The sequence below is a fragment of the Drosophila pseudoobscura genome, chromosome X (genome assembly GCF_009870125.1).
Source record: "Drosophila pseudoobscura strain MV-25-SWS-2005 chromosome X, UCI_Dpse_MV25, whole genome shotgun sequence".
Lineage (NCBI taxonomy): Eukaryota > Metazoa > Arthropoda > Insecta > Diptera > Drosophilidae > Drosophila > Drosophila pseudoobscura.
The window spans coordinates 60,095,003-60,109,276 of NC_046683.1; the positions used below are offsets into that span (position 1 = coordinate 60,095,003).

Consider the following 14,274-nt stretch of genomic DNA (forward strand, 5'->3'; position numbering starts at 1 on the left):
GACACCGATACTAATACACATAAATGCCCCCACTACCGCCCCGCCCCGCCCCGCCACGCCACGCCACGCCACACCACCCATTCATTGCCAGACGTTTGCCAAGAAGGCAAACAGAACCCCAGGCCCAAAGCCCAGGGCCCAGAGCGAACCTCTGGCAAACCCCATTTGAGTGACAAGTCGAACCAGATAATTTACTCAATTTACTCGCTTACTCAATGGCTTAAACTTCTGTGATCTACATATACATATATCTATAGTAGATCTGTGGTGAAAGAGGGTGTGTGTAACGCCCAGAAGGAAGCGTTTCCGACCCCATTAAGTGTATATATTTTTGATCAGCATCAATAGACGAGTCGATAGAGCCAAGTCTGTCCACGCCTAGTCCTCAGAGACTATCCAGACTTCCCGCTCTTTAAATTTGGGAGCATTCTCTTCGCACTTTGCTGGCAGAGCGATGAGCGGAGTTGGAGGCAGGAAACTGCATCTATACACACCATATATCTACCTAAATCTACATCTTTATCTCGAGTAAAACGTAGGAGCTTTCACCCGACACCCAGGGAGAGCCTCAAAGAGAGCTAGCTCCTTGCATGTATCTTGTATCTTTTGGTGATGATGTCGTTACTTACCCACGGGACACGACACCGCTAATGGAGGAATTCGATTACTTTAGTGAGTAATGGCACTGGAAATCGATCCTGCAGCGAATTGGATTTCGTATATTCGTATTTTTAATCGCAATTCAATACGACTCGTATTCGGGTCGCCGTTGCCCCCGTAATGGAATACCATATTTCGACTTCAAGTTACAGCCAGAAACAAAGTCAAGTTAAGGGCACAGTTCCACGGGTTGTTGGTTGTGGGGTTTCTCTTTATTGTGCCTGTGTGTAGAAGTGTAGAGGTGTAGAGGTGTAGAGGTGTAGAGGGGGATCTAAAGGAACAAGTGGCAAGCGAGTGATCCCTTAGCCAGGGTTTATCCCTTCGGGACCTCTGCTTTGGCTGTGGCCTCGGCCAGCACCAAGGCCTCGATCTTCTTGAGATTCTCCTCGATATTCCGCCGCTGCTGCTCCTCCTCCGCGGCCAGCTTGGCCTCCTCCGCACTTGACTGGGCCTTGACCGCCGTCTCGGCCGGGCTGTCGCCGGCAGTGCGTCGGCCCATGGACAGGCGCGTCACCAGATGCGGGGGCACGCGGATGCCCGCCCCAATGCGGTTCTCGTTCTTGTACTGCCCCACGGCCCGGACAAAGGGCTTCAGCGGACAGCCCCTGGCCCGGGCCGTGTCCATCAGCTGGCGGGCGTAGTCGAAGAAGAAGGCATCCTCGCGCAGGCACTCCAGCTGCGCCTCCCGGTTGTAGTTGGTGTCCGGGCGCGTCTCCTCCTCGTGCCGCTGCCGCACCTGCTCGTCCAGCTGCTGGCGCAGCTGCCGCATGCGCTGGAGCTGCTCCTGACGCTGCTGCCGCTTGAACTGCACGTGGACGAGGTCGTTCTTCAGGCGAAGATCGACGGCTTCCCGCTTGTCGGCCTCTCCCTGCTCTCTGGAGGCCTGGGCCAGCTGCTCCGCCTCCCGCTGAATGGCCAGACGGGAGTTTTTCACCCTCTCCCGGCTCTGACGGCGCCTGGCCTGCTCCGCACTGTGGGCCTTTTGCATCTCCACCAGCTGGCGCTCGTGGCGCGCCTCATCCGCTCCGGCGCTGTAGTGCAGGCGAGGGGCCTGCTCCTGGGCGAGCTTCTCATTGCGCTGGATGCGCTGCTGGACGCGGCTGCGGGTCCTTTCCCGCTTCATCTGCTCCAGGCGCCCCTTGGCCTCGTTGTGGACGTCGCACTGGACCTGCTCCACCTCCTCCAGCATGAGGAGCCGCTGCTGACGCTGCTCCGCCATGGCCAGGGAGGCGAGAGCCTCCTCCCGCTTCTGCCGCCGCCTGGAGGTCCGCACCTCTTCGTCCCTGCGCTGCTGCTCCCTCAGCTGCCGCTGGTTCCGCTCCCGCTCCTGGCGTGCCTGCTCGTGCTCCTCGGCCTTGGCCGCCTGGCGCTCCTTCTCCCGCTCTGCGATGGCGCTGAGCAGGTCCTGCTTGTGCTCCCCGAGCTGCTGGCAGCGCTCGGCCCGACGCCGCTGGGCCTCCTCTATCCCGTTGAGCACCTGCTCGTGGTAGATGCGCCTGTCCCGCTCCGCCTGCCGCTCCAGGGCCTGGGCGAAGGTCTCCTGCACCTGCCGCTGGGCCTGGACACTGCGCAGGACCTCGCTCTGGAGCCTGGCACACTGCAGCTCCCGCGGCCCCGGACGCAGCTGCTCCAGCAGCTGCTGCGCCGCCGCTATGCGCTCCTTCTGCCTGCTCTGTGCCTCCCGCCGGGAGGCAGCACTCTCCTCCTCCGCCAGTCGCTTGGCCTCCAGCTCCTGCTCCCGCAGCTGCTCCAGCTCCCTGCGGCACTCCTCCGCCTTGGTGATGCACAGCTTTCTGCCCCCGAACTGACGCAGCAGCTCCTCGCCCCCGGCGCGCAGCTGCTCCTCCGCCTGGTCACGCAGCTGGAGCCGGTACTGGCGCTCCTGCTGGGCCGCCTGGCTGGCATTGGCCTGGATGCGGGCGAACCGCTTGCTTGAGATGACCAACGGCGGCTTCTCGCGGACGATGACCTCACGGCGTTCCTGCGGCAGCCAGGAGTACTGCATGGCAAGAGGATTGGCTGAAAACTGGACTGCGAACGCCCCCGGGTCGTTGTTTGTTGATGTGTTTCCATGGCGAGGGGGTTTCCTGGGGGCGGGGAGGGGGGCTCCTGGTTGTCAGGAGATTGTTTGGGGCTGTTTCCCATGCGAGTGGCTTCGGAATGAAATCCAACAAATGAAGATATCATCACACGATCCCACAAATGTTGCAACCAAATGCCAAAACAGAAATTGTCGACATTTTAAGTAGTTTATTTTAATTAATTAGTGTTTTTCGCGTGCCCGTGTGCCGGTGTGCTCTGTGACAACTGTCAACGCAAATGGCCAGCATTTTGGCCTGGCCTGCTCGTTTTGATGGCTTAATTATGTCCAAAAGTTATGTTGCAGCCATTCGGCATACACTCGCAACGCAGCAACAAGTGACAGGTTTCGTGATAAAGATTGCTAGATGCTTTTAGCCAATTACAGTGTTAGCCAAACAGATACCCCAAGCCCGTACCCGTACCCGTACCCGTAATGCGTACACTGGTGGCTGGTCCGAACAGATCCGATCTGATTGAATCTGGTTTGGACTGAGGCAACCAGCCAGCCCTGGAGGGCACGCTTCATTTGGCTGCCACCTCAAGAGCCCTTCGATTAGTTTAATTAGCACTTGGCTGTGAATCGGATGGCACGGAAGAGAGCCACCACAATACTGAATACTTTTAAAGACCCGACGAATATTCAGTGGGCTTTGAATTGGGTCAGTGCCTCGCCCTTTTCGGCGTTTGCTGGGGGGGTGTAGCCCGAGCCCCACCAAGGAAAAAGCCCATGATATACCGACACAAAACCCCATTGCGAGGGCGATAAAGGTGCCTCCACGTTCCAGCCAAAGGCCGAACAAGACTTTGTAGAAGAACGAACATTATTAGATCATTTCCAATGGCAATCTGGTGTTTACTCTCCAAGCCGAAGCTTTTCAAACTTGTTGAATATTAAACGGTGCACTTTTATAGATTACCCAGCGATTGCAGTGCACTTTTAGTGGCCTCTCAGTGGTTTCACTTTGTAGGGCACTCTGTCATTTCACAATTCTTGTGGCCTGAAGTGGTGTTCTATAACACCTTCTGCACCACTCGATCCCCCTCCCCCTGCCCCTCCCCGCCCCGATTCTTATCTAATCGAAGCTTATTGATTCCCCATAGACCATTGCCTTGATACCCATGTAAATATACGAGTGTAGTGCCAGGGCTATCTATCTTTCTGTCTGTCGATTTCAGATTCTACTTTGTCTTCGATCGAGAGGTAGAGAGCGGTACAGAGGGACAGCAGGACAGGGAGACAGCCAGACATATATCACTTGATCTTCAAGTGCGAATGACAGCAGCTCCGCTCCAGAGGCACCAGCAGCGGCATCGGCATCGGCATCGGCAGCAATGCCTTTCGCCTGTCCACCGCCTCTGACTACCGTCCAGCCTCGTTGTTGCTTCCACTTGAATGACTTCATGTGCCCCCTGTCGGAAAACTTGAAAAACTTGTCTTTGTTTTCAGACGAAGACTCAGAGTCAGAGGAAGGGGCAGAGGCTGGGGCAGGGGCAAAGGCAGAAGCAGAAGCAGAGCCCGGCCATAACCACACGTACTTTAGTAGGTACTGACTGGCACTCGAGAGATCAGAACAGAATGGCGAACAAGAACAAGAACAACGACCGGGACAACAAATGAGTGCAACTGTTTTGGACCTGGACCTGCACTCCAGCTCTGACTCCAGCTCCAGCTCCGGACCAAACCAAACCTGGGGGACTACTTGTACCAGCAGAAACAGAGAAAGAACTGAGACAGAAACAGAAACAGAGCAAACAGCAGGCCAGTCCCCCAGTCCCTCAGTCCCCCATTCCCCAATGACTTAAACGTTGACCAAGTTCCTCTCTCGCCTCCTTAGCTGTTCTTTGTATCTTATACCGACCTGCACACTGTTACCCGCTCTCTCTCTCTCTTTCTGTGGAGCTCCTCTTGGGTCTGGTCTGGGTCTTGGTTGGAGAGCAATTAACATGCAATTAAAAGACGTTTCACTCCAAAGATCCCCTGCTAAAGAGTCACTAAACACTTGAAACACTGCTTATAGAGAAACACAGCTTCCGCAGAGCCGATTCTATTCTGTGGGGAACTGAAAACAGAAGTTTCCCCTCTAAAGATTCTTATTATAAACCAGCGCTGCCTGCAAAAGTTCTGTGGTGTCTTCTGGTGGGGAAAATCATAGCCGGAAATTCATGGAATAGTTTTTACATTAATAAGGAACGTGAAAGTATTTATATGTATTATATCTGATTAATACGCTTAAGAAATAGCCAATCCAATCGATAATTAACCAAATTATCAAATAGCCAAGCGACTAGGATTTCTTCTGGAGAACTTCTCTAACCTTTCGATTCTTTCGTATCGGAGACTCTTCTGCTTGCCCAGAAATAGCTCCACTACTGTATTTAATTAATGTTCTACAAGTTCCACCTACAAGTTAGTCCACTACTGGTAAAGGTCTTTCTCTAACGATAGGATCGTCCATGATCGACGAAAACAGAAGAAGCAGCAATCGTTTTCCAGTAATCTATATCTCATCTTTTGTGGCCTTGAAAAGCTTTCAGAAATCTAACCAAAATCTCTATATTGTATCATCTCTGTTCCATTCCAATGATGGTATTTGTAAGGCTTTTCTATAATCACTGCCATTTCTTGTTTCTTTATCTCGGGAGCTGCGAGCATTTACACCCATGCTGGGAGCTAAGTTTGAATTGCGATTTGATTTATGAACCTGTCGGTCAAGCAATTCGGAATCGAAGCTGAACGAAAGAATAAACTATGAACCCCCCGCCCCGCCCGAATACTGTGGTGGCTTATGTCATCTCGCATGAGTGGTAAATAGTATTCATATATATGGCTCCTATTCCCAAATCAAATCGAGGGGAGACGCAAATTGATGTTGAGGCTTTTCAATTTTGTGGAATTGGTGGGGTTAATTCTGGCGCTGAACTCTCAATTAAATAGTTTCATTATCAATTGAAGCGTTTCGATCCGGTCCACTCCGTTCTATTCTGTTCCGTTCCGTTCCGTTCTGTTCTACAGTTGAGTTTTCCATACTCTGAAAGTATTATGCGGCGGCATAGGCTGATTTCATAGGGCGATACCAGTGCGAGTGCGAGGCATGGTACATATGTGTTGTTTGCCAACAAAAAAAAACACATTTCAATGTCAACTCGATCACGTTTTCGATGGCAATTTGTTGCTGCTAGCTGGGGTTTATTTTCGAATTTGATACAGTCTAAACAGCGTGGCAAATTGCCCAAGCATGTGGCAGGCGAGCGGCGAGCGGCGAGTGGGGCTCAACATGGGGTTTTACACTGGTTTTGTCATCCATTGACAGACAACAAACACCAGCACGCCTGCAATACTCTTGCCAGTCGATCTGCTGCTGCTCTTCTCGCCGACGATCATGTTCCGTCCATAATCTGAGGTTTACTTGAGCTTCACTTGTTGCTGCTCCATTAATCAGGTGGTTAGATACATACTATGGCCATCTGATATTACCAGCAATAAGTTCTCCATGAATACCGTGTCCATGGGACAGGGAACATGGAACATGGAACATGGAACATTGTGGAACACAGACCCTAAACTCCAATGAGATCCAATTCAATCTGTCAGCCATCAAGTTCCTACTTCAAGTTCCATTTACACATCGAAATATTGGCAATATTCCTTTGGAAAAAAACGAAATCAATCAATCAAAAGGCATTACACAGTTTACGACCAATTCTGAAGCAGAAAACTGAAAAAAAACCGACCCAATCACACGCTCTATTTATAGCAAATTAAAAATTCAGAGAAAAAAAACAAGAGAGAAACAAAAACTGGCACGAAATATTGGTCAAAATATTTACCAGCCACGCCCCAACGAAAGAGGGAATTGATTAATGATTCCAGATACAGATACTCGATAGAATGGGGCAAAGAAAGCGTCTTAAACGATACAATAAACGGATAGATACGCGGCAGAAAGAGGGGAAATTAAATCTTACACACATTATAGGGGAATGGGGCGGGGGATGGAGTGAAGGTGTTGCATTATGTTGAGGTATCCACTCCACTCCACTCCACTCTACTCCGTTCCAATACGAACCACTTGGAGAGTGGCGCCCACACGTGATAGCAAGCCGATACGAGCGGGGCCTCATTTGGTATGCAGCCCATCGCAGCTGGGGCTGCGGACCTGGGACACAGTGGGGCACACAGATAGCCATCGATGGCGTCGCGTAACGCGCCGGACAAATGCTGAAAGCTTGTCAATTCCTGGATGGCCATCCCTGGGGGTTTCGGGCTTAGTTTTCCCACATCGTTTAATTTATGAAAATTTATGCCCCATTCCCCAGTCGAATGAGAAATATTTTATAATTTGTTTCCAACTTCTGCAACATCTCGGGAGTCCGAAAAGCCACTTTTGGCCCATTACCATAATGGACCAACAAATGGTTAGAAAAAAGGTCTCACCGAAAACCAGAAAACCAAACGAACAAATCCCCTAATGATGTGCTAATGTCGCCAATAATATTTGACAACCAAAACAGTATTATTATGGAAACAAATTATAGAATGTGGACATGGGATCACGCATAGAAGACTTGTGCCAAAGGGCTGTTTGGATATGTAACAGAACGATAGAAGATAACACATAATGATGTGATTATTGGTCTCAAGATTGGAGAATGATGACGACCTTCTGTCGAACTTTGATCTCCCTCACTCTGTCACACGAGTGCAGCAAAGTGCCAGAAGAGTAACGGCCAGAAACGTAATGAAGAAGAGTGTGTGCTGAAAATATTTTGGCATTTATTTTGGGCTTGGGCTTCCATCTTCGCATAACCAGAATTGATTTTAGCACATTAACAACTTTAGTAAACAATTAAGATAGCATCATAAATTGATGTTTAAACATAGAATTAGCAATTCAAAGTTCTGTGCGATTTATTGGCAAACAGCAGAAGCCAGACAGCTAGAAAAACAGTCCAGAATTCATCTCCGATCCTGAGATATTTCAATATCTGTCTCTTGGCTGAAAACTGAGTAATTTATTTGAGCGGCTTTTTTAAGAAACTCGAATCCCAAATGAGCCACTTAATTTCGTTTAATTAATTTCTATCTAATTTTTGAAACCCCAAAGGGGAAAAAACAATACGAAAACAAAGCCCCACCGAAAGTCTTTAGCAGCTGATATTTCATATGCATAATTATGCCTCATTTAAGCCCTGCTTAAGAGCTGATTATGCCCTGAAATAATCAGAGATGCGCCAAGGTCGTGGATGTGTTTGTGGGGAAAGTAAAACGGACCTCATTTGGCCCATTTACGGGCAGTGCGAGTGTTTCTGCTTACACTTTTATGTTATTCTCCAGAAAGAGGGCTTTCCATCCTAAGATGGAAGCTTAGCCTCCCGCATCATAGATCCAATTAAAGCCCAACATCTTGGCATCCGGGGAGCCGCCTTGGTTCTGTGGCCACTCGAATATCACGGGGAAACCTACGACTGCAACGTCCAACCTACTGCAGTGCAACCTACCGTTGACAGAGTCCGAGGCCCGCATTAGCCGAGGCCACTGATCGATGGTCGCTGCCAATTATGGACAGAGGCGATCGCTTGGACCCCGCAAACCTGGGATTGGGATTCGAAGATTGTTTGTCAAAAATGTCTCATGAATGGGAACCTGAATGAATGATCGAGTGAATGAATCAGCTGTGAGTGCAGCTGGGGCGTATTGGAAATGAATGAATCGCCCAAAGACAGAGACAGAGACCGAGACAGAGACAGAGACAGACACAGAGGCGTAGACGGTACAAGACTGGGATCTCGTGTGCCGCGGCGGACACCTTGTCTGGGGCTGCCGCTGTGGTGCTGTGGTGCGTGCGTGGGTTTCCCCCTCGAAATTCGCACTCGAATGAAAAATAAAAGAAATAGTTTACAAGTACGAAATCTCTCGGCATTGACTGCTGGCTGGGTGCTGGCTGGGTGCCGGCTGGGTGCTGCTCGGTGTCTGGTCTGGGGGCTTTCCGTTCTCTGAAGACTTACTTCCACATGAAAATTGTCACTTTTCATTTGGCTAACGGGTTCGATCCCCCATCCCCCGTCCCCCCTCCCTGCGTGGCGCAGCCCACGCTCTAGCGGAAGTTCCATTTGATTTATTCGCATTTGGGGATTATATTCGTGTTTGTTTTTTTTTTTTTTGCGTGCGTTGGCAAATTTCCGGCCGCTGGCACACATTTGAATGTGTCGCACAATTTTTGAATGCAATAAATATTCATTTTTATATTTGATTTGGCTTTGACTAATGAAGACATTTATCGACACATCGCCTCGGTCTCCGGCTCGATCTCGGGATGGTGTCGTGTTCGAGCATTGCCTTTTTGGGAATGTGGGTCAATGGTAAACGATGGTTAAGAGATGGTTCCACCACATAGAAGATGATGGGCGAGGTTTCTTGTTAGTTTGGGACCAACTCAAACAGATCTTGGCCAAGTGCGAGTAGAGGCTGATTAAGTAGAGCCAAAGACATAGCTTTTTCCTTGGTTTCGCAACAATTGCATGGCACTGATTGGAGCACACCGAGAGGCATAACAAAGTTGCCCGAGTGGCGGGGGCTTTCCGTGAAAAGTGAACGATGGCTACGCCTCGTTTTTGGCCTCCCCATTCGGCGGGTCCCTTCTAGGCCCGGGGGCTACGCTTAGGTAACTTCTTCCCCAACATTGGGGCTCACGTTTTCACGAACTGCTGCGAGAGAGCGCATCAAAGTGCAGAATCTCACGAAATTTGCCATTCGAGCGGCCATTTGGGTTATTTATGGTCTGGGTCTGGTGGGGTCGGTCCGCGGGATTTGCTTGCGACTCATTTAGCCGGACAGCGACAGCTCTTAAGGTTTTTTTATGACACATTTAACAGTTCGTTTCTGGGTTCATTTTACATTTTGCTTGCTGCATCGTTGCTTTCCCCCCAAAAAGAAACAAAAAATAAGAGAACTGACTGAAAAAAAAACCATCCAATTTCGCGCTTAATTTGATTTGTTTATGTTTGCTTTTTGCTCTTTGCTTTACTTTTCTTTGCTGAGCTTCTCTTTCTCTTTTGTTTTTCCACTGAGCGGAGTGGAGCCCTCCTCCGAGACCGCTTTGACCATCCAATCACCATTTGTATTCCTTCTAATGGAATACTGTTTAGCCCCTAAATAAAGTAGAAAAATCAATCATGTACGCGACATGCATTTTGTTTTGTTTTGCACTAAATTTGCCCATAAACAAAGCTCATCCATGGGTGAGTCAGAATTCCTCTTTGTGAGCTCCAATGAATAATGCAAATGGCAGATCCATCCCAGGAATATGCGAGTAATTACCACCTCTGCTGATCCACACACTTCCGACCATCGTAGGAGAGGTGACTCATGCCGCGATCCACGATTTCCCCCCGACCAGGCGAGAGGGGCCCAACCATGACCCACGCAAAAGCTTCGAGCCCCACGCATTGAACTTGAAAATGTTTGAGCCACAACAAAGGCCCTTAAATAGGAAACGATCAGCTATGAAAAAACAATATGAGAAATATGTTAAAAAGCAATTAAATATAAACAAAACAAAAGGCCAAAGTCCAAAGTCGATGGAAAACAATGAAAAATCACTGGAATCGCCGCGGAAGGTGGAAAATGTTCCATGTCACTGGACAACCATTTGCTGAAATCTGATTTGGGGCTGCCAAAAGCTGTCGATTGTGGTGGAGCCTCACTCTGGTGGTTTTTGTGGTCGGTGGTCGGTGGTCGGTGGTCGGTGCTCGGTGGTGACTGGTAAATGGTCCATGGTCCGTTGGGTGTGCACTTCAAGCATGAATTGATTTGCGTCTGTGTCCAGTCCAGGCCAGGCCAGGCCGGGCCAGTCCAGTCCATGTCTGTCAATCAATTGTAATGAATACGCACTTTTCAATGGCAGTGGGTCCGCGGGTGTGCCCCCTTTCGCTCTTTCGCTAGTTTGCTAGTTCGCCCTTTCCCTGCTTTTGGCGGGGTCAGGCGTTTCTCCCATTGACCCTGAGCTATCAGATAGTACAATCCACTGTCTAGAATAGCCCTGACCCAGCCCGTCCAACAGCCAGCTATTGTTCTGCCTACGAGTTTATTTAGGCAACAAAAGATATTCATTTTATGCTTCATTTTGTTAAATCGCGCGTTTTTTTTATTACAACTCTAGTTTGACACTTTTTTACACGTTCCGTCTCGCTTTTTTCCGTATCTTCGGTTTTGCTTAATGACCGGCTGTTCGCAGAAGCAGAAGAACAAGAGCGGGCAACAGACGTTGGCTTTTGTTTTGTTTTGGCCATATTTGTTTTAATGGCACATCAAATCAGAAACCAGTTTCTGATAGATTCCGTCAACCATTCCATTCGCGGATATCACGGGTAGATAAAGGGCTTGCAAGCCCAAGCTTCACGGCTTTGATAATTATCATGGCATTATCCCAACAGATACATAGGCTTGGTTCACTCGTATTTCCGCATCTCAGACTTATAGAGAATATATTGACAAAGGATTGCCATCAGAACTTGTTCCTATACATCGAACCATTCGTGGCCCTTTGTTATGCTTCGATCGGACTGCCGTTTCGTCTGTGCGATTCCTGAGAACATTTCTACAGCATTCCTCTCACCAATTTACTACTTAAGTACACTTACAAATTACGAATTCGCGGCTAACCATCATTCTGCGGCACATAATTCCACATTCCATCAACGGCGGAGGCATTCAATCCCTTGGGACTGGAGTTTCGTGGAAAACATTGGAGAGAAACCGCAAATTGAATTACGTCCAAGTTGGGTATTAAGAAAATCATTTGCAAAGAAATTACATAAAGGAAAACAAGTGCCACAGACGGACGGACGGACAGCCAGAAGGAGGCAGACGCAGGCGTAGACGCAGACACGCAGATATCGCCCACACATACGATCCACACACGGGACAGCGGCAGCACCGAGCGCGGTTTGCCAATTTAGCAGAAATAAACCGCCCACATGGAAACCACTTGGATCCATTGAGGGGGCAAACCGGCAAACCACAGCCAGCCAGCCAGTCATCCAAGAGGAGGGGGATGGAGCGGCTGAACGGGGAGGGGAGGGGAGGTCACACGAGGGAAAATTCAAATTCAAATCAATTTAGCGCAGACCCGACCGCAACGCGAGTCGCGAAAAACAACAGAAAACTGTGCCGCCGCCGCCGCGCATGCGCATGCGTACGGCGGGGAAAAGAGAGTCGTCCCTAGCTGCTGGTACTCTCTGGCACTCCGCATAATTTAGCAATTTAGATTTAGTTGCATGGCCTGCCACGAGAATTTCCACTCTTCCCCCCTATTGTTGCAGCACAAAAGAGAGAGATCTGACAGATCTCGTCTGCGCAGTGCATTGGACTCGACAGCCATTAGGCGTCTCCATAGGCCAGCAGGCTCTGTCGTCTCTCATTTTGGCCACAGTTTATGCCTGAGAAATTGCACAATTAATTTGCTTCTAAGCCACATTTCCGCAGTCCGTGGAACATTGGTGCGTGTCCGAGATGGATCGGAGACAAGTACATATTTATGCACATATTTATTGAGGTATCCAGGAAGGAAGGGCTGCCACAGGAAGTCATTTGGAGATATCGCCGGGACTTGCTCGGGAATACACTCGAGAGCGCGGAACACAGGCATCGGTGGGAGATTTTCTTCACGAATATCGCCTGTTCGCGGCTCTGATCATGCAATAAATTTCCTCTGGCATAGACAAAGATGTGCGGGGGCTGGGTTTCCCGTGAGCTTTGTGTGTTTGCCAATGCAAAGATCAAATTCGTTGGCTTTCTTCTGGAGTATCGATAACCCCCTGGAACACTCTTCGCTGTCACTGGCGGCAGCGGCCCACACAGAGACAGACAGCCACCACAGCCACCAGCCCACAAATCATCGTGTTCGGCAGGTGACTTTCGACTTTCGTCGAACCTCGACGATAACACTTTATCGATGGCATAAGTACGAGCACTCGTGGCAGTCGAGCAGCTGTCCTAGTTGGCGGGAAAGAGACCCTGCCCGGGTCTCGACGACGACGATGACGACGCCAACGAGAACCACGTCCGGTCGTCGGTTTTGTAAAGTGGATTACAAGCAGCAGCAGCAGCAGCGGCAGCGGCCTGGGCCTCGACTTCTGCAACATCCACAGCCACAGCCACATACATTTCCAAAGCCATTCATGCCCACTATTTGACAAACACTCGCGCACAGGAACCGGCACGGGCACAGGCACAGACTGGCATTCGTTTTCCTCTCCTGCTCGTTGGCTCGTTTATTTATTGCAAATCAAAAACCACAGTTTGGATAAATTTCCCCTCCCCCCCTCTCTCTCCTCTGCGAGTGGCGTGGGCCGCCACAGAGCCACAGCTGGCACGTCTGGAGTTTGGCGGGTAATCCAACAACCCACATGGAATGGCATACCCTACTCGTACCACGTACCTTGCTTATCTTTGAACTTCACTGGCAAAAAGTCGGCCTTTCTGGGCATGGAATGGAGTGGAATAGAGTGGAGTGGAATGGAATGGAGTGGAATGGGCACTGACCATGCAAATCGTTAACCGCTCCAGGAAGGAAAGGGGCAGGCAGGCAGGCAGAAGCAGCACATGGCACAATTTATGAACAACTGTTTGGGGTTCGGGTTCTGTTCAACAAGTGCTGCCCGACTGACATTTGCCTAGGCAGAAAGAAGCACAATTTGCATTTGCAGAAATGTCAACGGCGATTGCCACCGGCATGGCGTGGTGTGGCATGGTGTGGTGTGTCGTGTGCGCAGGCGCAACAGCAGATGCCACCGATGCAACAGCAGCAACCAAATGACGCTTCAGGGGTGGCAAAATGAATGGAATGAGCATTGGGGTTGGGGTCTGTCTTGTGGATGGAGCAGCAACAGCAACTGCAACTGACGTTCTCGCATTGCACACATACTCGTAATTGGGGTACAGAATGCAATTGAAAAAAAAACAGGGAATGACAAAGGCAGGAGGTAAACTTTTTCAAAAGCCACAAAGTGCTTGCAACACAACAAACAGAAAAAAAGGAGGAGCAGAACCATCTGTCAAGTTCTGGGAAGGAAGATAGAAAAGGTCTCCACTGTCCTGGGGTTCTACGAGTATTTTTGACGAGTAGGCATTTAGTCCCCCAATTCCCCATCGACGGCAGTCAGCAGTTCTTTAGTTTAAATATTGTTTAAACAATAACAAGACTTCCGTTCCAGCCGGCCACCAAAATGCTGACGATCGGTGGCAAGCGGCAAGTGGCAAGCGGCAAGCACTTTTACATACATACACGTAATCGTACTAGCACTCGCAATCGCACTCGCACTCGTACATTATATCGGCACAGAAAGACAAAGTGCTAATAGAAATAATAAACCAGGCGCAGATTAAATCAATTAAAGCGCAGCAGCCGCTGCAGCAGCCACTGCAAAGAATGCCGCTGATTGCTGCCTCCTGGCATTGGATTGAATGGTTGCTAAAAGCAAAAAGCGAAAAGCCTAAAGACCCAAACAAACGATCAACAAACAAAAACAGAG

At 49.6% G+C, this 14,274-nt stretch overlaps 2 protein-coding genes across 9 annotated transcripts in view; one reads left to right on the forward strand and one right to left on the reverse strand.

Moving 5' to 3' along the window:
• The window catches only part of rols (rolling pebbles), a 54,199-nt gene that overhangs the window by 20,510 nt on the left and 19,415 nt on the right, over positions 1-14,274 (forward strand). The gene's annotated exons all lie outside the window — the stretch shown is intronic.
• Positions 908-3,354, reverse strand: LOC4812740 (trichohyalin). Its single transcript, XM_001353082.4, has one exon. It carries the CDS (start codon positions 2,663-2,665, stop codon positions 974-976), a length of 1,692 nt encoding a protein of 563 aa, XP_001353118.3. The 5' UTR covers positions 2,666-3,354; the 3' UTR covers positions 908-973.